The 20,007-nt window shown below is 41.2% G+C and overlaps 1 protein-coding gene across 1 annotated transcript in view; it reads left to right on the plus strand.

Moving 5' to 3' along the window:
* Positions 1–20,007, plus strand: part of TRPC6 (transient receptor potential cation channel subfamily C member 6) — an 87,320-nt gene that overhangs the window by 36,057 nt on the left and 31,256 nt on the right. Inside the window, exon 2 of the mRNA XM_054164584.1 lies at positions 14,842–15,616. Within this exon, the coding sequence (XP_054020559.1) occupies positions 14,842–15,616 (775 nt within the window). The remainder of the gene's footprint in view (positions 1–14,841; positions 15,617–20,007) is intronic.

Raw genomic sequence — 20,007 nt, forward strand, 5'->3', positions numbered from 1 at the left:
AAGGACAAAAAAAGAAGTTCCCCTAGAAAATAAGAGGCCTCATCCATTAAACTTCTATGAGCCTATCCCCAAGATGTTAATATCAAGGAGATTTTTTTTGTTTGTTTCTTGTCTATGGGATTTGGATGTGAGGGAAGCAGAAGCAGCTTAAATTGTTACTCTGGGGGAGAAACAGAATCAGCTAACAGGTATAAATCCATAAAGGTTATGGATGGCCAAGTGAGTTCCAAGTTCTGGGTAGTAACATCTAGCTTGCAGGTTTTCAGTGTTTTTGTACAAGTGATAATAGGTGTAAGAAGCCTTTCCTGGGTGCAAGATAATATGAATGTTGGCAATCTGAGAACAGCTGTGAGTAGAACTGGTGCTGAAGAGAAGCTGAAAGTTATACCAGGAACTGTATATTCATTCATTTTCCTGCAGTCTGTGTATCCCCAAGGATTCCTACATAAAAACCTTGTGCAGCATGGCTGTTGGAGTTGCATTTTAAAGATCTGTGGTACTAGGCCTGTAAATATTTAACTGTTCTGGAGAAGCACATTTAGACCACCTCACTAGTCTCTCTACTTCCAGGCATGGAGACTACAAAAGATGATTTTATTTTCCTTTTGATCTCTGTAATGTTTGGTAGTGTAAGGTGAGGGTTTCCCTGCTCTCTGAATAGAATAGAATAGAATAGACCAGGTTGGAAGAGACCTTCAAGATCATCATGTCCAACCAATCATCCAACACCATCTAATCAACTGAACCATGGCACCAAGGACCCCATCAAGTCTCCTCCTAAACACCTCCAATGATGGTGACTCCACCACCTCCCTGGGCAGCACATTCCAATGGGCAATCACTCTTTCTATGAAGAATTTCTTCCTAACATCCAGCCTAATCCTCACATGGTACAGTTTGAGACTGTGTCCTCTTGTTCTGGTGCCGGTTGCCTGGGAGAAGAGACCAGCCCCCACCTGTCTACAACCTCCCTTCAGGTAATTGTAGACAGCAGAAAGGTCTCCCCTGAGCCTCCTCTTCTCCAATAAGCAGGTATTTCAGATTTGGACAGGGTACATTCACTGGCACTGAAATCCAAATGTTTTGTAAGGGCACAAAAATTCCTCAAGTAAAACAAGGAACATGGAGTTTGAACAGAGCAGAGCAGCATGTTTTTCTTTCTACTCTTTATTTGTTTTCCCCTTTCTTTGTGGAAAACTATTGATTTAATAGTGCAAAAGGAGAAGGGAGACATGCAGCTGGAAAGGACCTGACAGTGTATTTACCTGGAGTGTGTATGTTCCAAATTCAGGCCATCTCTGACACCCGTAGATTGTAGTCTTCCAGAGTAACAACCAAGATCATATGCTGCTGCAGGAAACTGAGTTTATACTCTTGAGTAATTTCCTGACCTGAGGTCCTGGTTGTTAACTTTTCCTTAAATTTTCTCATGCTCTTCCCTATTTAAAGAACATTTTTCTTCTTTGGATCAACTGCCTGCCATCTTGTCATTTTTCAAGTGCCTCAAATAATCCAGGTGCCATTATGAGAAGTATGTTTATGAGTCAAATTTCTTACATTTTTTTCCTTCTTGTCAGCACTGCTTCCTGATACAGCTGTGGAATGCTAACACAACCCTTCGAGGTCATTCAACCCCCTTTTTTTTTTATGGGCCAGTCCAGCAAGTCCTACTCAGAAGACTCTCTCAGAGTTCATTCAAGTTTTTTCCTCCATGAAAAAAATCTCCAGCAAAGGCTGATACTGTTGATGTTGTTTCAGTGATAGAGGTTGATACTTCATATTTTTTATTTTGATTCTATATTTCCAATTGTGACTCATTTAAAAATATTTTCCCTTTCTCTGCCTTATTTTAGTGCTTGCTTATCTCTTGGTTTTGACTGAAATAGGTCCAAGACTTGAAAGACTCTGCCTCAGAGGCAGCAGAAGTGAATGGAAATATGTGGTCTCTGCCTTGGGTTTGTTTTTCTCTGTAATCAATTGACATGAAGTTTTGCATCCTTTCAACAAGTTTGTTATTGTTATTATAAAGCTGTCATGATTGCTCTGGCAGTTACAGTAAGCAGCCATTTCCATGGAGGTAGAGTATACATGGAAAGTTAGGCAAAGGAGCTGTGAAGAGTTAGATGATGATAAATGGACTGTTATGTTTGATGACGCAGAGGGAATGTAATGTAGTAAACTTATTATCTCCCTGCTATAGCAATGAAAACACATTGCTTTTCTTGGGAAGGATGGGGTGACACATCATATAAGCATACTTTTGCTGTTACTGACCTGTCTGAAGACTGGAACAAGCTAAAAAGAAATACAACAAATTCAATTAACATCTCTGACCTGGTTTTTGCAAGGTTTTTAAGGCTCAGTGTTACAGACCAATGTAGAAACAGATACAGAGAGAACAAGAATAAACAGTACAACTTGTATATGAAGACTTGAGAACAAGGACCCTGCATTCTGGGGCACTGTGCTGTTCTCCATAAAAAATACATTAATCAGGAGAAAGGTAGACTTGAATGCATTTTTATAATGAACTTTGAATAGTCCCCTCTGTCTGTTATTTCCACTATTTGTAGTTTATTTTATCTCTTCTATTCAGTCTTGAAGTTCTTTTTAACTATTCTCAAGTCTTTAACTGTTGGTGTAAATTTTCCCATTATGGATAATCAAAGCCTGTTCCCTTCTTCATGGTTCATAGAATCGTAGAATCAATTAGGTTGGAAAAGACCTCAAAGATCATCAAGTCCAACCTGTCACCCAACACCTCATGACTCCTACACCATGGCACCAAGTGCCATGTCCAATCCCTTTTTGAACACCTCCAGGGACGGTGACTCCATCACCTCCCCAGGCAGCCTATTCCAATGGCTAACAACTCTCTCTGTGAAGAAATTTCTCCTCACCTCGAGCCTAAACCTTTTCTGGCACAGTTTGAGACTGTGTCCTCTTGTTCTTTTGCTGGTTGCCTGAGGGGAGAGACCAACCCCCTGCTGGCTACAACCTCTCTTCAGGTAGTTGTAGAGAGCAATAGGGTCTCCCCTGAGCCTCCTCTTCTCCAGACTAAACAATCCCAGCTCCCTCAGCATCTCCTCACAGGGTTTGTGCTTGAGGCGTCTCACCAGCCTGTTCTTCTCTGACACTCTCATAATGCCTGTCCTTTCCCCTACCAGTCTTTTCCATTATTGTCTTATATTTTGATAAACAGAAAACACAATATCCAGAAGTATTCAGACCTCAAAAACAAACAGCTGAGTTAGTCCACCTTATTTTTAACTTCTGTGTCAGGCATTGAACAGCTTTAAGGGGATACAAAAGGTGCTTCAGTAAGAAATTAAGTTGTTCTGAAACTACATGTAGTGTTAGATGAATCTGTTCACTATTTTGGATAGCTGAACTAGTTTTTGTACAATGAACTTGGCCCAAATGCTTCATTATTACTTATTTATAGGTAAAATATAAGGTGTTTTTAGGGGGAAAAAAAAATCTAATTCTTTACTTACAAGAGATCTTTATTTAGGTCACATTAGGAAAAAAAAAAAAAAAAAAGAGGGGAAATTTTTATACAATATGCATGAAATGTGGGTAAGGAAATGTAGTTCCAGCTGTGTTTCCAAAGATACCACTCTAGATTCAAGATACAATGAGATTCTTAGCCAGTTACAGAGAGAGTAACAGTTACACCAAAAATCACAGAATGTTAGGGGTTGGAAGGGACCTCCTTCTGTTACCTTCTGGTAACAGAATCATAGAATCCACCTCCCTGGGCAGCACATTCCAACGGCTAACAACTCTCTCTGTGAAGAACTCTCTCCTCACCTCGAGTCTAAACATCCCCTGCTGCAGCTTGAGACTGTGTCCTCTTGTTCTGGTGCTGGTCGATGGGGAGAAGCCAGCCCTCCTGGCTACAACCTCCCTTCAGGTAGTTGTAGAGAGCAATAAGGTCTCCCCTGAGCCTCCCCTTCTCCAGGCTAAGCAACCCCAGCTCCCTCAGCCTCTCCTCACAGGCCTTGTGCTCGAGGCCTCTCCCCAGCCTTGTTGCCCTTCTCTGGACACGTTCAAGTGTCTCAATGTCCTTCTTAAACTAAGGGGCCCAGAACTGGACACAGGACTCAAGGTGTGACCTATCTAGTGCTGAGTACAGGGCACAATGACTTCCCTGCTCCTGCTGGCCACACTAGTCTTGATGCATGCCAGTATGCCATTTGCCTTCTTGGCCACCTGGCCAGCTGTCAATCAGTACCCCCAGGTCCCTTTCTGTTTGGCTGCTCTCGCTTTTGTGAAGTCCTTTTTAAGTACCATAAAAATTTGGCATTAGAGAAGTGATATTCCTTTGGCATAGCATATTTCTGTTTTCTAAAATCACTTGACAAGATGCCTTGCTGGAGGTTATGAGCTGTGGTAGAATGGTGTTGAGTGAAAGATGAAATAGGATATTGGCCAATTCCCAGGAACAGCCATAGATGGATCTTTTCATAATAGAAAGGAGATAAGAATAAAGTAATCCAGCAGCCCATTCCTGTCAGAAGGGGGATACTGTTAAACTGCTGAGCTTCTGGTAACAGAATCATAGAATCCATTGGGTAGTAAGGGCCCCTTGAAGATCATCCAGTCCAACCCCCCTACAATAAGCAGGGATACCACCAACTAGATCAGGTTGCTCAGAGTCCTAGGATCCCTGTCCAATCTAACCTTGAGTGTGTCCAAGCATGGGGCATCTACCACCTTTCTGGGCAACCTGTTCCAGTGGATCACCACCTTCATAGTAAATGTCCTATATATCCTTCTCTAGTTTAAAGGCATTGCCCATTGTCCTATTGCTACATGCCCTTGTAAACAACAGCGGGGAGAAAACTCTGTCCAGCATCTTGAATGAATCATACTATGTGCTCTCTGAAGGTCAGTGTACTCTCCATATTTAGAATGGAATAAACCAGGTTGGAAGAGACCTTCAAGATCATCATGTCCAACCCATCATCCACCACCACCTAATCAACTAAACCATGCAGCCAAGCACCCTATCAAGTCTCCTCCTAAACACCTCCAATGATGGTGACTCCACCACCTCCCCAGGAGTGGCTCACAGAGCTGAACATACAGAAGAGTGCCACCAACCAATTTCAAAGAATAAGCAATGGACCTCTCTGGTGAAGTACCAAGATCAAGCTGCTTGTGTGTAACAGAAGTTTACTTTGTTTGTGTCTGGTTTTAGCATCAGTACAAGTAGCCATGCTCTATTTCAAGTGCTTTTATTTATAACCAGCGGGATGCAGCACGAAAGTACATACTGCATGGTATCATTAGATTCCAGAGATCTATATGAGAAGTGGATTTTGCTTTATTTGAACTTCTTATCACTTTGTGCCTAAGGAACTCTGAGAAAATAACAAGGGCTATCTTGTTGACGTCTGCTACTTCATGACTAATGTAATAATCTTCTGTTTATAGAAGCATGTTTGTCAGAGACATCCAGCTGTGTTTGTGTTACAGCTATTATATTGATTGTGATTGTTCTAACTGGACATAGCTCTAACTTCATTTTAAAAAGGAAGGGGAGTTATGGAAATTTCAGTGGTGGATCTAATATGAGCTAGATCTTTTCAGTGCACTTGTATGTAGGTAAACAAATAGATTCTAAATTGTTATCTCAGATAAAGTCAGACCTTAGATCGCTGACTGCTGAGCTTATTAACAAAGAATCCTCAGTGATAATTAATGGAAAGGAAAAGCTTGCTTAAGCCAGCCAGTCACCTAGCAATTGTTATCTACAGTAGTCATTGTGATAGCAGAAGTTACCAATAGTCATCTTATAATCAGATGAGTAATGAAAGCTGGTAACTCACCAAAGATAATGAGCACAGCAGGCTGTTTGCATAGTGCATATACTGTGCAGTATTAATAGCTCTGTAAAAGATGTGGTTTGAACTGGACAGCAGATGCTTGACCAGACTGAATTTCCAGAAGGGGAGCTAACAAAATGAGCCATCAGCTGCAGTGACGAAGTTAGACACTGCCTGGTAACTGAGCAGCGAACAAGGCACCAAACATTACAGAACATGCAAGCCCAGTTCCAAAGGCATACAGATACCTCTGGTACTGCAGAATGATTTACTTCATCTCAAAATGGCTACACGTAAGACTCTAGGAATAGACTCTAGGAATTTAGTATATTCCTTGGAATATGTTGGAAGAGGGATATGTCTATAAACACATGGCAATGAAGGCTGTGAGATACCTTCTGTGTTCCATGTCAAAAGCACAAATTAGCAAAGTGGCCATACTTGAAATTTAAGCTAAAATCACACTTCATGTTTTGTTTCCTTCTAACTTTCCTTTTTTTCCCTCCCCAATTATGTAGGAAAACCACTAGCTTTAATTTGAATTATTAAGACTTCCTGGTCTTTGTTGTACTGTTGCTGAAACCAGTGTCCAGAGGGGTAGAGGGTTTAACAAAACAAAAACACCAGTATGGGGGATACTGGTGTTGTCGAGTGCCAAGCCTGGTAAGGAGTTCCATCTGGTGGGCACACACTGGTATTCTTTGCCACATGCTGCAAGAAAGTGTCTGGAAAAAAACCCAGTCCTGGCTTTGAACAATCTCAGAGTAGTAAGTACATTAATCAAAGAATCTGTGGAAGAAGACAATTACACTTAAAGTGTGTTTTAAAGGGTGAATGCATTCAGCATTTTGTGCGGTTGAGGAAAAAGGAGCAGTTATGCATTTAAATTTCAAGGAACTTAAATACAAACTTTTGTGATGTAGCTAGGCACCATTCTAAGCAAGTTCAGGTACTGGAAAATAGCAATTCATGTTTTCAGTAATGGCCCTAAAAGTAGGCTTTTATTCAGAGCTTATTGACAGAAGTTTTCAGCACCTGGTGTGAAATTACACATGTACTTCAGGTACAAGAAGATCTTCAGGCCTACAAATCTATCCTTTGATACCTCATACTAAACAGTCTCATCCAATTTCTTAGTGTCATCTATCCTGCCTTACCATCCTTTGCTGTTTAATATTTTCTTTGCCTTGCAAAGATGCTGGTCTGGTAAAGTGCACTCTTTCCTTTTCCTTAAGGAAAAAAACCCCACATTTCTCTATTCAAAAGCTTTGAGGAGTCAGAATGCTCTAACATTTAATTTGTTGTTTCTGATGAATGTACTTTAAGCAGATGCAGTTTTGGTTTTCCACGTTGACTTTCCACATTGGACCATTTTTCTCTAGGCACAGTTTTCCTAATCCTTTTCCCTAGACTCTTCCATTTGGTGTTTAAGAAGAGTGGATAGGGTGCTTGGTGCCATGGTTTAGTTGATTAAATGGTGTTGGGTGATAAGTTGGACTTGATGATCTTGAAGGTCTTTTCCAGCCTGGTCTGGTCTGGTCTATTCTATTCTACTCTATTCTACTCTATTCTATTCTATTCTATTCTATTCTATTTCCATTTCTATTTCTATTTTCCCTTCCCTTCCCTTCCCTTGTCATTCCCTTCCCTTCCCTTGTCATTCCCTTCCCTTGCCATTCCCATTTCAGTGCTGGGCAGATTCTTCTGTCAGTAATAAGCCACTGTTTTTATTGCTGGAGTGAATGATCATGTTAAAAATCAGGGGGATGGCAAATTAAACGAGGAGCCTGGGAAATGATTGTTTACCCTATGTTGTGTGCTGTCTCTTCATCAACCATTAAATAGTCACTGAGATACTTTCCAGGGGAAGAGAAAGAAAAATCTTATGCTCTTTCCTGAAGAAAATGTCAGACAACTACTCTTCCAGGTTCACATCAACAGCTGCGAACTTCTCACCTAGCTGTGGATGAGGAAATGCTCCCCAAAGCTAATTTGCTTTTAACTACTGCACAAAAGCATTTGCACAGCAAAAATCAATCAACTTGGAGAAGACACTTCTCAACAGTATGTAAACAAAAAACTATGATAATCTAACTCTTAGAACTGCATCCAGGGCAGTGCCAGAAGACACATCAATTTCAACTGTAATTTCAATTAACAGCTTCAAGATAACATATTTCATACTTGGAGTTAGATGTGCATTCTCTGATAAAAGAAAAAGCCCAGGAGTATAAATACTCATACCTTCCAAGTGCTTCAAAATGAAATACTTAAGGGATGTTAATTATGGGCTTTTCTCAGTCATTGATTAATTGGAAGTTTTGTTGTAAATGTTAACAGCTGGTTTTGGCTTCTTAATTACAGAGAACATCAGCACTAGCCCACTTATAATTTAATACCATCATCTAAGGGTTATGGAGGAACCCATCCTTATATCAGAATGGATAGTACTGTCACTGTTAATAATTTGCAGCACCAAATAGGGCTAACAGAGAGTCAATTTCTCTCAACCAAGTTAAGTCAACTGTCCCCTAGCTATTCCTACCACTTCTTTACCTGAGCTGTTTTTTATGAAGTCTGGTGATGGAAAACCTAAGAGTTTTTTTCAGATACTTGTTCTAAGTATGAGCCAGCAGTGTGCCCAGGCAGCCAAGAAGGCCAGTGGCATCCTGTCCTGCATCAGGAACAGTGTGGCCAGCAGGAGCAGGGAAATCATTCTGACCCTGTATACTGCATTGGTTAGGCCATACCTTGAGCCCTTTGTACAGTTTTCGGCCCAACAGTTTAGGAAAGATGTTGACTTGCTGGAACGTGTCCAGAGAAGGGCAACAAAGCTGGTGAAGGGTTGGAGCACAAGCCCTGTGAGTAGAGGCTGAGGGAGCTGGGGTTGCTTAGCCTGGAGAAGAGGAGGCTCAGGGGAGACCTTATTGCTGTCTACAACTACCTGAAGGCAGATTTTAGCCAGGTGGGGGTTGGTCTCTTCCCCCAGGCAACCAGCACCAGAACAAGAGGACACAGTCTCAAGCCGCAACAGGGGAGGTTTAGGCTGGATGTTAGGAAGAAGTTCTTCATAGAGAGAGTGATTGGCCATTGGAATGTGCTGCCCAGGGAGGTGGTGGAGTCAACATCCCTAGAGGTGTTTAGGAGGAGACTTGATGGGGTGCTTGGTGCCATGGTTTAGTTGATTAGATGCTGTTGGATGATGGGTTGGACTCGATGATCTCAAAGGTCTCTTCCAACCTGGTCTATTCTATTCTATTCTATTCTATTCTATTCTATTCTATTCTATTCTATTCTATTCTATTCTATTCTATTCTATTCTATTCTATTCTAAATGTTCACTCTCCCTACATTTAGAGAATCTTCCTTTCTACAATCTATCACTTTCAGTGCTGTAGCACAGCATTGCAGAGAGATTCAGAATATCCTATCTCTGATTGGACTAACTTCTTAGTGTATAGTTTTACATATGTTACTATATATTTTATTTTTATCAATATATAATTTTCTAACATACATATTGCAACTCATTATTGTGTCATACACAACATATATTGTTATATTTGTACTGTGTGTATATGATAAGGAAGAGCAGAAGACTAGAGCATCCGAGTAACCCTCTTCCCTTTGAAATATTTTCTCACTGTCATGTTTTAGGAACTTCAGAGCTAGTGGTTGCCAGCCCATTGCAGAACTGAATAGAGACAAATTATACTCTTCCTTTTACACCATTGCTTTGAGCTCTATTTCCCTTCCATCTTTTGTAGATTAAACAAAAACTACTTATACTTTATTTTATGTCTTCCAGATGGCTGATCAGCTTTACAGTCATTCTCTACACTAACTGCATTTGTTCTGTATTGGTTATTTAATACCTTCCCATTCCAAACTAACCTAGGCTATTCCCATCATTTACCATGTGCTTGCTTAGGTACAAAACCTTTTACATCTTGTTTTCAAATTGTATAGCATCTAGTGGACCCCCCCCAGGGCTCAGGACTGGGGCCAGTGCTATTCAATATATTCATCAATGACCTGGATGAGGGCACAGAGTGCACTGTCGGCAAGTTTGCTGATGACACCAAACTGGGTGAAGTGGCTGACACAGCAGAAGATTGTGCTGCTGTTCAGTGAGATTTAGACAGACTGGAGAGTTGGGCAGGGAGAAAATTCATGAAATTAGCAGCAGTCTCAGCTCCCTTTTTTTTCTCTCTGTGCTTCCAGCCTGTAGATTTCCTGTCAGCATACATGTATTTTCTCTTCATGAGAACTACAGGCATTATATCTGGGTTTGCATTTTGTGCACAAGTAAGAAGTTTCAGTGTGGTGTCTCTAACTAAAGCATGGTTGTGAAGACGGAGCATAATTAGATTTTGTGAGTTTATATGTTCCCATTTCCTAAGAAGTTGAGTAGTCTTCTTTCAGTGGTAATACATTTTTGAAGGTTAGCCAAACCTGAGGTTTAAATGAGTTAGAGTATTCTTACACAGCAAGTTAAGACTATAATAAACCCTTTTACCTGAATGAAAGGAAAAGAGGAGGAGGCTTACCCAGCCACTGTGCCAGCTCTAGCAGCTATTGCAAAGCTTATTCCTTTAGATGATAATGCTGTGGGTGCTCACAATTGTATCCCATGCCCAAACTTTCTGAGCTCCAGAGCTCTTCTTAACACATCCTCGAAGGTAGTTGTGGGTTGAAATCGAATCTCTCAGCAACGTTCTTTTGGTTCACAAATCAGGGGTTCGCTGTCTGACACCTTATTAAGGAAAGTCAGAAAAGGCAGAAGACAGAAGACTTATCTTTGGCTGACCAAGGAATCCATAATGCCTAAATGATTTTTTTGATGTAAATGCACCAGAGAGATAACCAGGGATGTACATTTTGACACAGAATATTTACTAATCACTTTGCTGCAAACTCTGACACATGGGATTACTGCTTAGTTTCAGAAGGTATACTCGAGTGGATTTTTAACTGAATGGACATAGCAGCAAATGAGATGACTTTGATTTAGCTCAACAAAATGAAGGTAGAGAGGGAATATGGTTGCTGTGTGTTCCTGTGTTGCAGGTGATCATTGTTAGGGGAAAGTTTACTTAATTTGAAATGCAGTTTTGGTTCCTGAACAAAACCAAATAGATATAAATTGGCCTTGATTAAATTTAGGCTGAAAGTTGGATTAATGTTTCTGGCTGCTAGTACAATCAAATTCTGGATTAGTCTTTCAGTGGGATTAACAAGAGAAAATAGAATTCCAGCAAGACAGCAATTTCCTTTAAAATAGAGTCTGATATGTTAATGGTAATTGTTTGAGATGGTATCTGAAGTAGTAAGGAGCTTAAGTCCATCATCCTTCTGTCTATTTTCCTACCAAATTATGTAAATCAAAGGAGGCCTTAATCTCACCTAATCAGATAGGATTGTTTGGGGTTTTTTAAAGAAAAAAAATAAGTGCTCCAAATATCTTAAAATAAATATCAAAGGTAGGCAGGAGAATTGTTTCTCCTTTATGTACAGAGTAGATAAAATTATACAAGAATCCTAATCTTCCTAAGGTAGAAGTGGGACAAGCTGAATACCACCCTGTATAATTCACAAAATCAGCCTTATTATATTAAGTGGAAAACAGAATAGAATAGAATAGAATAGACCAGACCAAACCAGACCAGACCAGGTTGGAAGAGACCTTCAAGATCATCGTGTCCAACCCATCAACCAATCCAACACCACCTAAACAACTAACCCATGGCACCAAGCACCCCATCAAGTCTCCTCCTGAACACCTCCAGTGATGGCGACTCCACCACCTCCCCAGGCAGCCCATTCCAATGGGCAATCACTCTCTCTGTATAGAACTTCTTCCTAACATCCAGCCTAAACCTCCCCTGGTGCAGCCTGAGACTGTGTCCTCTTGTTCTGGTGCTGGCTGCCTGGGAGAAGAGACCAACCTCCACCTGTCTACAACCTCCCATCAGGTAGTTGCAGCCAGCAATAAGGTCACCCCTGAGTCTCCACTTCTCCAGGCTAAGTGACCCTTGCTCCTCTCTTGCATTTAATCTATTATTTTATAGAACTCCTTCCTGTAATATGATAACCAAAATGATGATGGTGGTATAGGCTTGGCCATGCTGCCTATTTAGTGGTAGTATGGTCGTTTAGACGGAAATTCCCCCAAAGTGCAATAGCCTCTTGCAACCAACAGTTATCAGTAGTCTGGGAAGGTTCAGTTTTAAAATGGCTTTAAGAATTATCTGTCCAGACTCTGTCACAATAGATGCTAACATGAGCATCCTCTTGATAAAAAATGGACTTGATGATCTTAGTAATGATAAAAAACCATGTAGGAACATCAGAGCATAACAGTACTGAACATACTCTTCTGGATGATCAAACTCCTTTCCCTGCTCTTGGAGGTGGTGAAATACACTCTTTTAAACAAAATCATGAATTAATATTTGTTGTGTGTACCTAATTGAGCAGAATAATTTGTTTGCATTGTTACAATTAAATATATTTTCAGTCTTGTTCTCCAATACCCAGTTTTAATTACAAACCCTTTACTTTAGTGAACTGCAATTGCAAATGGGCAAAATGGGATGTTTTTTTTCCATCCATGTAAAATATATTGATGTAGGGAAAATGGAGTACACAGATGCTAGAGCTCTGCATCAGAAATATGCTACAGTCCAGCAAGCACTGAAAAAAATCTTCAATTTCATTCTGTAATAACTTCTACTCCAGAAGATGAACTACTGTCTAGGGAATGTATGCCCTTAGTCTCCCACTTAAGCAATGCTTTTCTTCTAAATACAGGCAAGGAAAGAGGAAATACTACTGGCCAAACAAGCTAGTTCTAATTCTTTTTCACTAGCAAAGATTTCTCTTTGTTTGGATAAATTGTACTGAATGTGTTGCTGGAATAGGAATATAATCAGTTTCTATTATTTGATAAATGAAAGAGAAAGTTTTTAAATGAATTGCAGTTTTTGGCTGGTTAACTAAAGTTGGTAGCATCTCAGGACCAAATAATGACTGTGATCCTGTTGAAGGGTTTGTTTCCCTGTATAGATGGTGTTAGATAGTGTTGGGTGATAGGTTGGACTCAACGATCTCAAAGGTCTTTTCCAACCTGGTCTGGTCTATTCTATTCTGGTCTATTCTAGTCTAGTCTAGCCTAGTCTAGTCTATTTTACCCTATCCTATCCTAGCCTAGCCTGGAATGTGCTGCCCGGGGAGGTGGTGGAATTACCATCATTGGAGGTGTTTAGGAGGAGACTTGATATGGTGCTTGGTTACATGGTTTAGTTGATTAGGTGATATTGGATGATGGGTTGGACACGATGATCTTGAAGGTCTCTTCCAACCTGGTTTATTCTATTCTATTCTATTCTATTCTATTCTATTCTATTCTATTCTAAAGGTCAAATCCTAGGAAAATGCTTTTATACTGGAATTGTTTTGCAGGGTACATGAAGATGCTTATTTTAAATCAATGATATTGTTACTCTCACTTTGTTTAAAGAAGATCTGAATCTAGACTGAATGCATCTGGGTTTGTTTGGGGGTTTTTTTAAGGAGTTAAAAAAACCATTATGGTTTTTTGTGGGCTGAATTTATTTTCTGTTCAAATGATTTCAGTATAAATTATTTGAATGATGTTTGCCAGTAAATGATTGCTTCACAGATCACGAAGAAAGGGGAGCTCAAGACAAAGACTTTACCGTCGTGCTGCTCAGTAGGGTGGTTTCTGCATTTCAGGTTATTGTGCTGCTGCAGTTGGATGCTTAGGTTATTCAAAAATTGAGAAGACAGTGGGGGGGGGGGGGGCTGCAAAAGTTGGAAAATCTGTTTCCTGTTAGTAAAAATCCCCCCAGTCACTATGCACTTTAAAAGGTGGCATCTACCAGCTCTCTCTAGCCTTGGTGTGGCCTTGTTTCAGGACTGTGTATTTGGTTGGCCCAGGTCAGTCTTCCTTAAATGTAAATAAAGCTTCACTGTACTGGGCACCTTTGAGGTCTGAGGACAGACCTCACTGGTGAAAACTGAGGCGAAGCAAGCGTTGAGTACCTCAGACTCGCTGGAATCCTTGGTCACAGGGTCGACCAGTCTGTATGACAGTGTGAGCCCATGAATTTCCTTAGTCTTCTTTTTGCTTCTAGTATACTTTCAGAAGATGTTTTTTGCTGGTCTTCATATTCGCCGCTACTTTTAACTTGGGCAATTTGAAGCATTTCCAGCACTGCAGAGGGCTGTATCTCTGGAACAGAAAAGGCAAGAGGCAAAAAAGGAAATGTATACTTGAAGTCAAATATGAACAATGTAGAAGAAAAAAAAATATCTTGTAATGTTACTTTTTGAGAAGACATTTTGAGTGGAAAAATACTGATTTTTTTTTTCTTTTTTTTGTAATTCAAATATTTCAATTCATATTCATTAGTAAGCATTTAATGAACAGAATATTACTCATGGTTACAGTTTTGTGGGAAATACTGAAAACAGTGATGTATTGGAGTATATGAATGTAAAGAATCACAGAATCACCAAGGTTGGAAGAGACCTCAAAATCCTCAAGTCCAACCTGCCACCACAGACCTCATGACTAAACCATGGCACCAAGTGCCACGTCCAATCCCCTCTTGAACACCTCCAGGGATGGTGACTCCACCACCTCCCTGGGCGGCCCATTCCAATGGCCAATCACTCTTTCTGTGAGGAACTTTCTCCTCACCTTGAACCTAAACCTACCCTGACGCAGCTTGAGACTGTGTCCTCTTGTTGTGGTGCTGGTTGCCTGGGAGAAGATACCAACCCCCACCTAGCTACAACCTCCCTTCAGGTAATTATGGACAGCAATAAGGTCTCCCCTGAGCCTCCTCTTCTGCAGGCTAAGCAACCCCAGCTCTGAATACCCAGCATATAAATGATAGACATATTTGTGTTAATTATTATTTGAACTGAATCTGTCCTTGCATAAACCAGAACTAACAACCTCTCTATCTCCACACAGCCGAGGCAACGAGAACAGACTAGCGCTACGACGCCAGACCATTCTCCGGGAGAAGGGGAGGAGGCAGGCCAGTCGGGGGCCAGCCTATATGTTTAATGACCACTCAACGAGCCTTTCTCTCGAGGAGGAGCGCTTTCTGGACGCAGCAGAGTATGGAAATATTCCAGTCATTCGCAAAATGCTGGAAGAATGTCCCTCACTCAATGTGAACTGTGTGGACTATATGGGGCAGAACGCCTTGCAGCTGGCAGTCGCCAACGAGCACCTGGAGATCACAGAGCTTCTGCTGAAGAAGGAGAACCTGTCTCGGGTTGGGGATGCCTTGCTTTTGGCTATTAGCAAAGGTTATGTTCGGATAGTGGAGGCCATCCTGAACCATCCGGCATTTGCTGAAGGCAAGAGGCTTGCACTGAGTCCCAGCCAGTCGGAGCTCCAGCACGATGACTTCTATGCATACGACGAAGATGGCACACGATTTTCCCATGATGTTACACCCATCATTCTGGCTGCTCATTGCCATGAGTATGAGATTGTCCACACCCTCCTGAGAAAAGGAGCTCGGATTGATAGGCCACATGACTATTTCTGCAAGTGCAGTGAATGCAATCAGAAACAAAAGCATGACTCTTTCAGCCATTCTAGATCCAGAATCAATGCCTACAAAGGTCTGGCCAGTCCTGCTTATCTATCTTTGTCCAGTGAAGACCCTGTAATGACTGCCTTAGAGCTCAGCAATGAGCTTGCTGTGCTTGCCAACATTGAAAAAGAATTTAAGGTGAGTAGAGGGATACTGATTCTGGCAGACACAAACTCGGTCAAAGGTCTTTTTCACATTCCTTGAACAGTAAGAGATCAGTATCATCTTCATAAATCAGCAGGCTAGCATGGGAAAATATGTAACTGTTTAATTAATAAAAGATTTAAATCTGTGGGAGTGTCTTATTGCTCTGAGCAGATGTAATTCACAGTGCTGATATGGAATGTGCCAGTGAACTTATTTTCCACTTCCTATCAGGCAGGATAGCAAAGGAGGCCCTTCAAACCTAATAGGTGAAGCTGGCTTAGGACAAAGGAAAGAGGGGAATGAAGTGGTACCTTGGTAATTTTAATTTTTAATGTATCACAAATACATGATTTTGAAAAGAAGTAGTTGAGATCTGGAGATTTGAGGCACCTTAGATCCTCGAAGAATGAGTGTTCTTTGGGAGATTGCTGTTATGTAGATGCAATGGTTCACAGCCTACAAAAATATGTATCACAGTTTATTTGTGTTAAGAGAGTAACAGGGATGTAAACATTTTTGCTGTCAGTAAATTTCAAGTCAGACGTTGTGCAAACATTGGCAGTGTTAGTTATGACTTAGATTATCTGAAATCCCTTGGACTGGGTTTATCTAATGGGACTGTCGAAAGCGGATGTCAGTATATGAGACTACTGTGACAGAGCAAGATACATAGACTTCACTAGTAGGAAATCAACCCCCCACCAAAGCAGTAATAGAATAATTTTCACCACTGTGGTGGGAAGAGTCTGAAATTGCCATTATCAATATTTAATATTAATCTTCTTAGTGGTGGCACGGTTCTCAAGGCTGTGGGCACATCCCTGCTCAGTGAACCTGAGCTGAGATGCTGCCATTCAGCGTTAATTACCCCTGACTTGTAGGTGTATCTTTGTGGCACCAGTCTGTTGTGGGAACCTGAACTATATCTTGGAGAGGCAAAGAAGGAGGAGGGATGTGCAAGGGGATCTCAAAAACAGCAGCTAACCAGCTGGGATAGGAGTAGAGGAGAATTTTTGTTTTATATCAGTAAGATGAAGTGCTGGGAAGAGCATTTCAGCTTAATGCAGAGGATGAATGTCTTCCTCATGAAGTTCCTGGCAGAAATGTTCAGGACCTCAGTGTACAGAGATTTCATCCACTGCTTTCATGTACAGTTCAGAGAAGAGTATTTAAACCACATACTCTGCTTCTTTCTCTTTAGCAGCTGCTGAATATGTGAACAAAAGGACTTGATTAACTTAAAGGGAGGTAAATTTAGAACAGAAAAGAAAAACATTTTTCATGCACCATAAATGCAGCCTGTTGAGTTCACAGCTATGTTGAGATAAATAGGATGTCTGATTTGTAGGGACTGTAAAGCTCTGTTTACCATAGTTGGAGTGACACAAGCTAGGATTATTATAAAGATAAATAACATCATCAGCTGGAACAGTCAGCAAGAAGTGTCCTTCAAATGTATGCTGCAGTACACAACCGGTGAGATGAACTGGGAGTACACTATTTGTCCCTGGTGCCGCAAGGACAGAGAATGTAGCACACCAGAAAAAATGGGCTAGTTCAGAGGGAAAGCTGCTTCAGCCTGCCCTGCAGCACCATGAAATGGTCCTCCTTGGTGTAAACTGGCTCATGCCCAAGTGACTTTTGGTTGTTAAGTTCCCCTTTTGTCTCACTTGCCTTCTCTAAAACTAGAGCTTCACTTTTAGTGTAGTGTTGTATCAAGGATTGCAACAGGGTTTTTGAGGTGCTGATGAGGTCCCTCATCAGAAACAGGAGGCTAGGCAAGAGCTTGGTATTGCAGGATGTTAGTTCAGCCAAACTCTGCTGGGGATAGCCATACTCTTTAGAGTGAGGGAGAACAGGAGCAACGAGGGGCAGGCCCACAGGGCAACACAGCACTTTTACTTTCCCTGAACTCAAGGTTTCACCAGGAGCAGGTGGTTAGAGACATAAGGTCTTTTGAGAATGGTTTGTTAGATACTAAAAATGTGTGGCAGTTCTGGATAAATATTAAAATCCACGGAGTACGTTTGTATGTACGTCGACACGAGGTAACATTTACACTGTTGATAACTGATAACATTTACAAGATCTGGACAGGCTGGGGGCTTGACTGAGAAATACCCAAGCTAGGTTCAGAGCAGGCAGTACAAAGGTTATGTGTACAAGTGGCAGGAAATGGACTCTGTTGGAAATGGACTCTTTCCTGGGTCTGGGCTTGTTTGTGCTCCTGCACGCTCATATTCCTGCTTGCAGCAGTTTGTCTGGAAAAGTTACCCTTTATTTCAAGAGTCTCCTACAATTACCTTGATAATGTAGTCCCTGCATAAAAATGCTGCTGTCATGTGTTAGTGTAATCAGAACAAAATTACACGTGAAGTGCAGAGATTAGCTGGACATGGCAAATCTTTAGCTCAACCTGTGGTTTGCCTGAGCCGTTTAAAGTGATTCAAACTTTATCTGAATGAAAGTTCAACTTGATGGTAATACACTGCTCTAAAAATCACCTTTGTTCATTTGTTTAAAGGGTTTTTTATTGCTGGTGGGGTGGTGTTGAATGGGAGCTTCCTAGTGGGTGCCTACAGCAACCAGTGGCACAGATATCTCCCAGATCTTCAGCAAGAGGCAATGGAAAGGGTTAATGTTTAGCTGGAATGCTCATTGTTTCACGACTAACTTACAAATGACTTCTCTCTCCTGTCTTACACTGTCAGTTAATGTTGGAGAGAACACTGATCATGAAACTGTGACTTGTGGGAAACAGGAAATGCCATGATCAGTACAAACCACTGTTCTCTGGAATTAACTCTTATTTGCTTCAAACCTCCCTAGCAGTGTCACGTAGTGTTACATGCCTGTTACGTTTTACTGCCAGTATTGTTTTCACAAGTGTTTTGAAGGATCATTCTTCATTAGCAGTAAAACCTGAAAAAAAGTAGCATGTGGCTTCTGAAGGGAGACTAACTGAGCAGATGTGTCAGTCACAGTATAGGAATATTTCTGTACCAAGCAAATGCTCATTCAGACTTTCTGAGTGATTCTGAGATTATCAGGAAGTCTGAACACACTTTTTTGTGACAGGGCTAAGTGTGCAGCTTTATCCTGTTTGATATTATATAGCATATTTTGTTTTGGGGAATTATGCTCATATTTTCTGTCATCTAAATTGTTTGTCCACCCCAAAGCATATCTCTGCTATGTCCATAAGGACAAAGTTGGTATCTGACAAATGTTGTCCTGCAGAGGTGTGGCCTGGAGTTTTGAGAGGGATAGCTGTGGCCCAGTACTGTTCGAAATGGATAAGACTTGCATCTAGTGCAAAGTCCACTGAAGCAGTAATAGCAACAGACTGTTTTATTGTTTAGTGGGATGGAGTGGAAAGTGTATTTTTAAATCAAACATAGATATGTTACTGTTTGCTATAAATTAATATCCCTAATAAGGTCATCTGAGTTTGCTTTTCCAATGAGAAGCAAAAAATCAATTTCTCATCTTAAGGTCTAGCTTTCCTTTGCTTTTCATTTATACAACTCCCATCACAGAAATCAGGTCACAGTCTTCACTAAGGGTGTTGTCAGTACCCTTAGAGTAAAGGTAACTTCACCTTTTGGAGAAGAGCTGAAGAAGTGAAGGAGTAAGGCCCCTCTTCATCAGGGGGATAATGTGTTTATCTACCTACTAAGATGCCTAAATCCAACATTTATGTACCATTTAATTCACAAGGCTCTTGGCAATCCAGAATTGTCATATAGAAGTATCAATGTTTCTGGCCTTGTCTTTTATGGTCCATTAAGACAGGCCAGGATGTGGTCTGGAGAGCTGCTCCATCTCATCTGTGGGGTTCATTCTCAGCCTGCATCCTGAGAGCATTTTCATCCTGGGCTCAGTCTGGAGGAGAGCAGGAGCCTGTGACTGGTCACAGGAGCCTGCATGAAGAAGGTCCCTTTCTTCTGGGAGAAGTGACTGTGGTGATGCTTTTTGTCTGTGCTCTCCTACTTATGTGGTCAGAGGTAAGGCAAATCACGGTCAGATGAGGTTTGCAGTGACCATGTTCCCTTACCCAGGACTTCAAGGCAATATGCTCCTACCACAAAGGGGAGGTGACCCTCCCAGCAGCAGCCACTATCACACTCATGCCTCCTGTCATTCCTCTGCCACCAGCATCTCGTTTCTGTGATTCCTGATTCCCCACAGTGCTCAGCCCAAATCATCACCATCCCTTTGCAGAGTGGGAGCAGCCAGTGCTTCCCCCTCATCCTTGGCATAGCAAAGTGGTTTTTTCCCCACTAAATTACCAAGGAGCCCTGCACCAACATTATCACTTGTGTAAAATAAAGCTCATACATACTTTATTGCAGAATTAAGGGCTGATTCTTTGTAGAATT

This window comes from Dryobates pubescens, chromosome 10 (assembly GCF_014839835.1).
Source record: "Dryobates pubescens isolate bDryPub1 chromosome 10, bDryPub1.pri, whole genome shotgun sequence".
NCBI classification, from domain to species: domain Eukaryota; kingdom Metazoa; phylum Chordata; class Aves; order Piciformes; family Picidae; genus Dryobates; species Dryobates pubescens.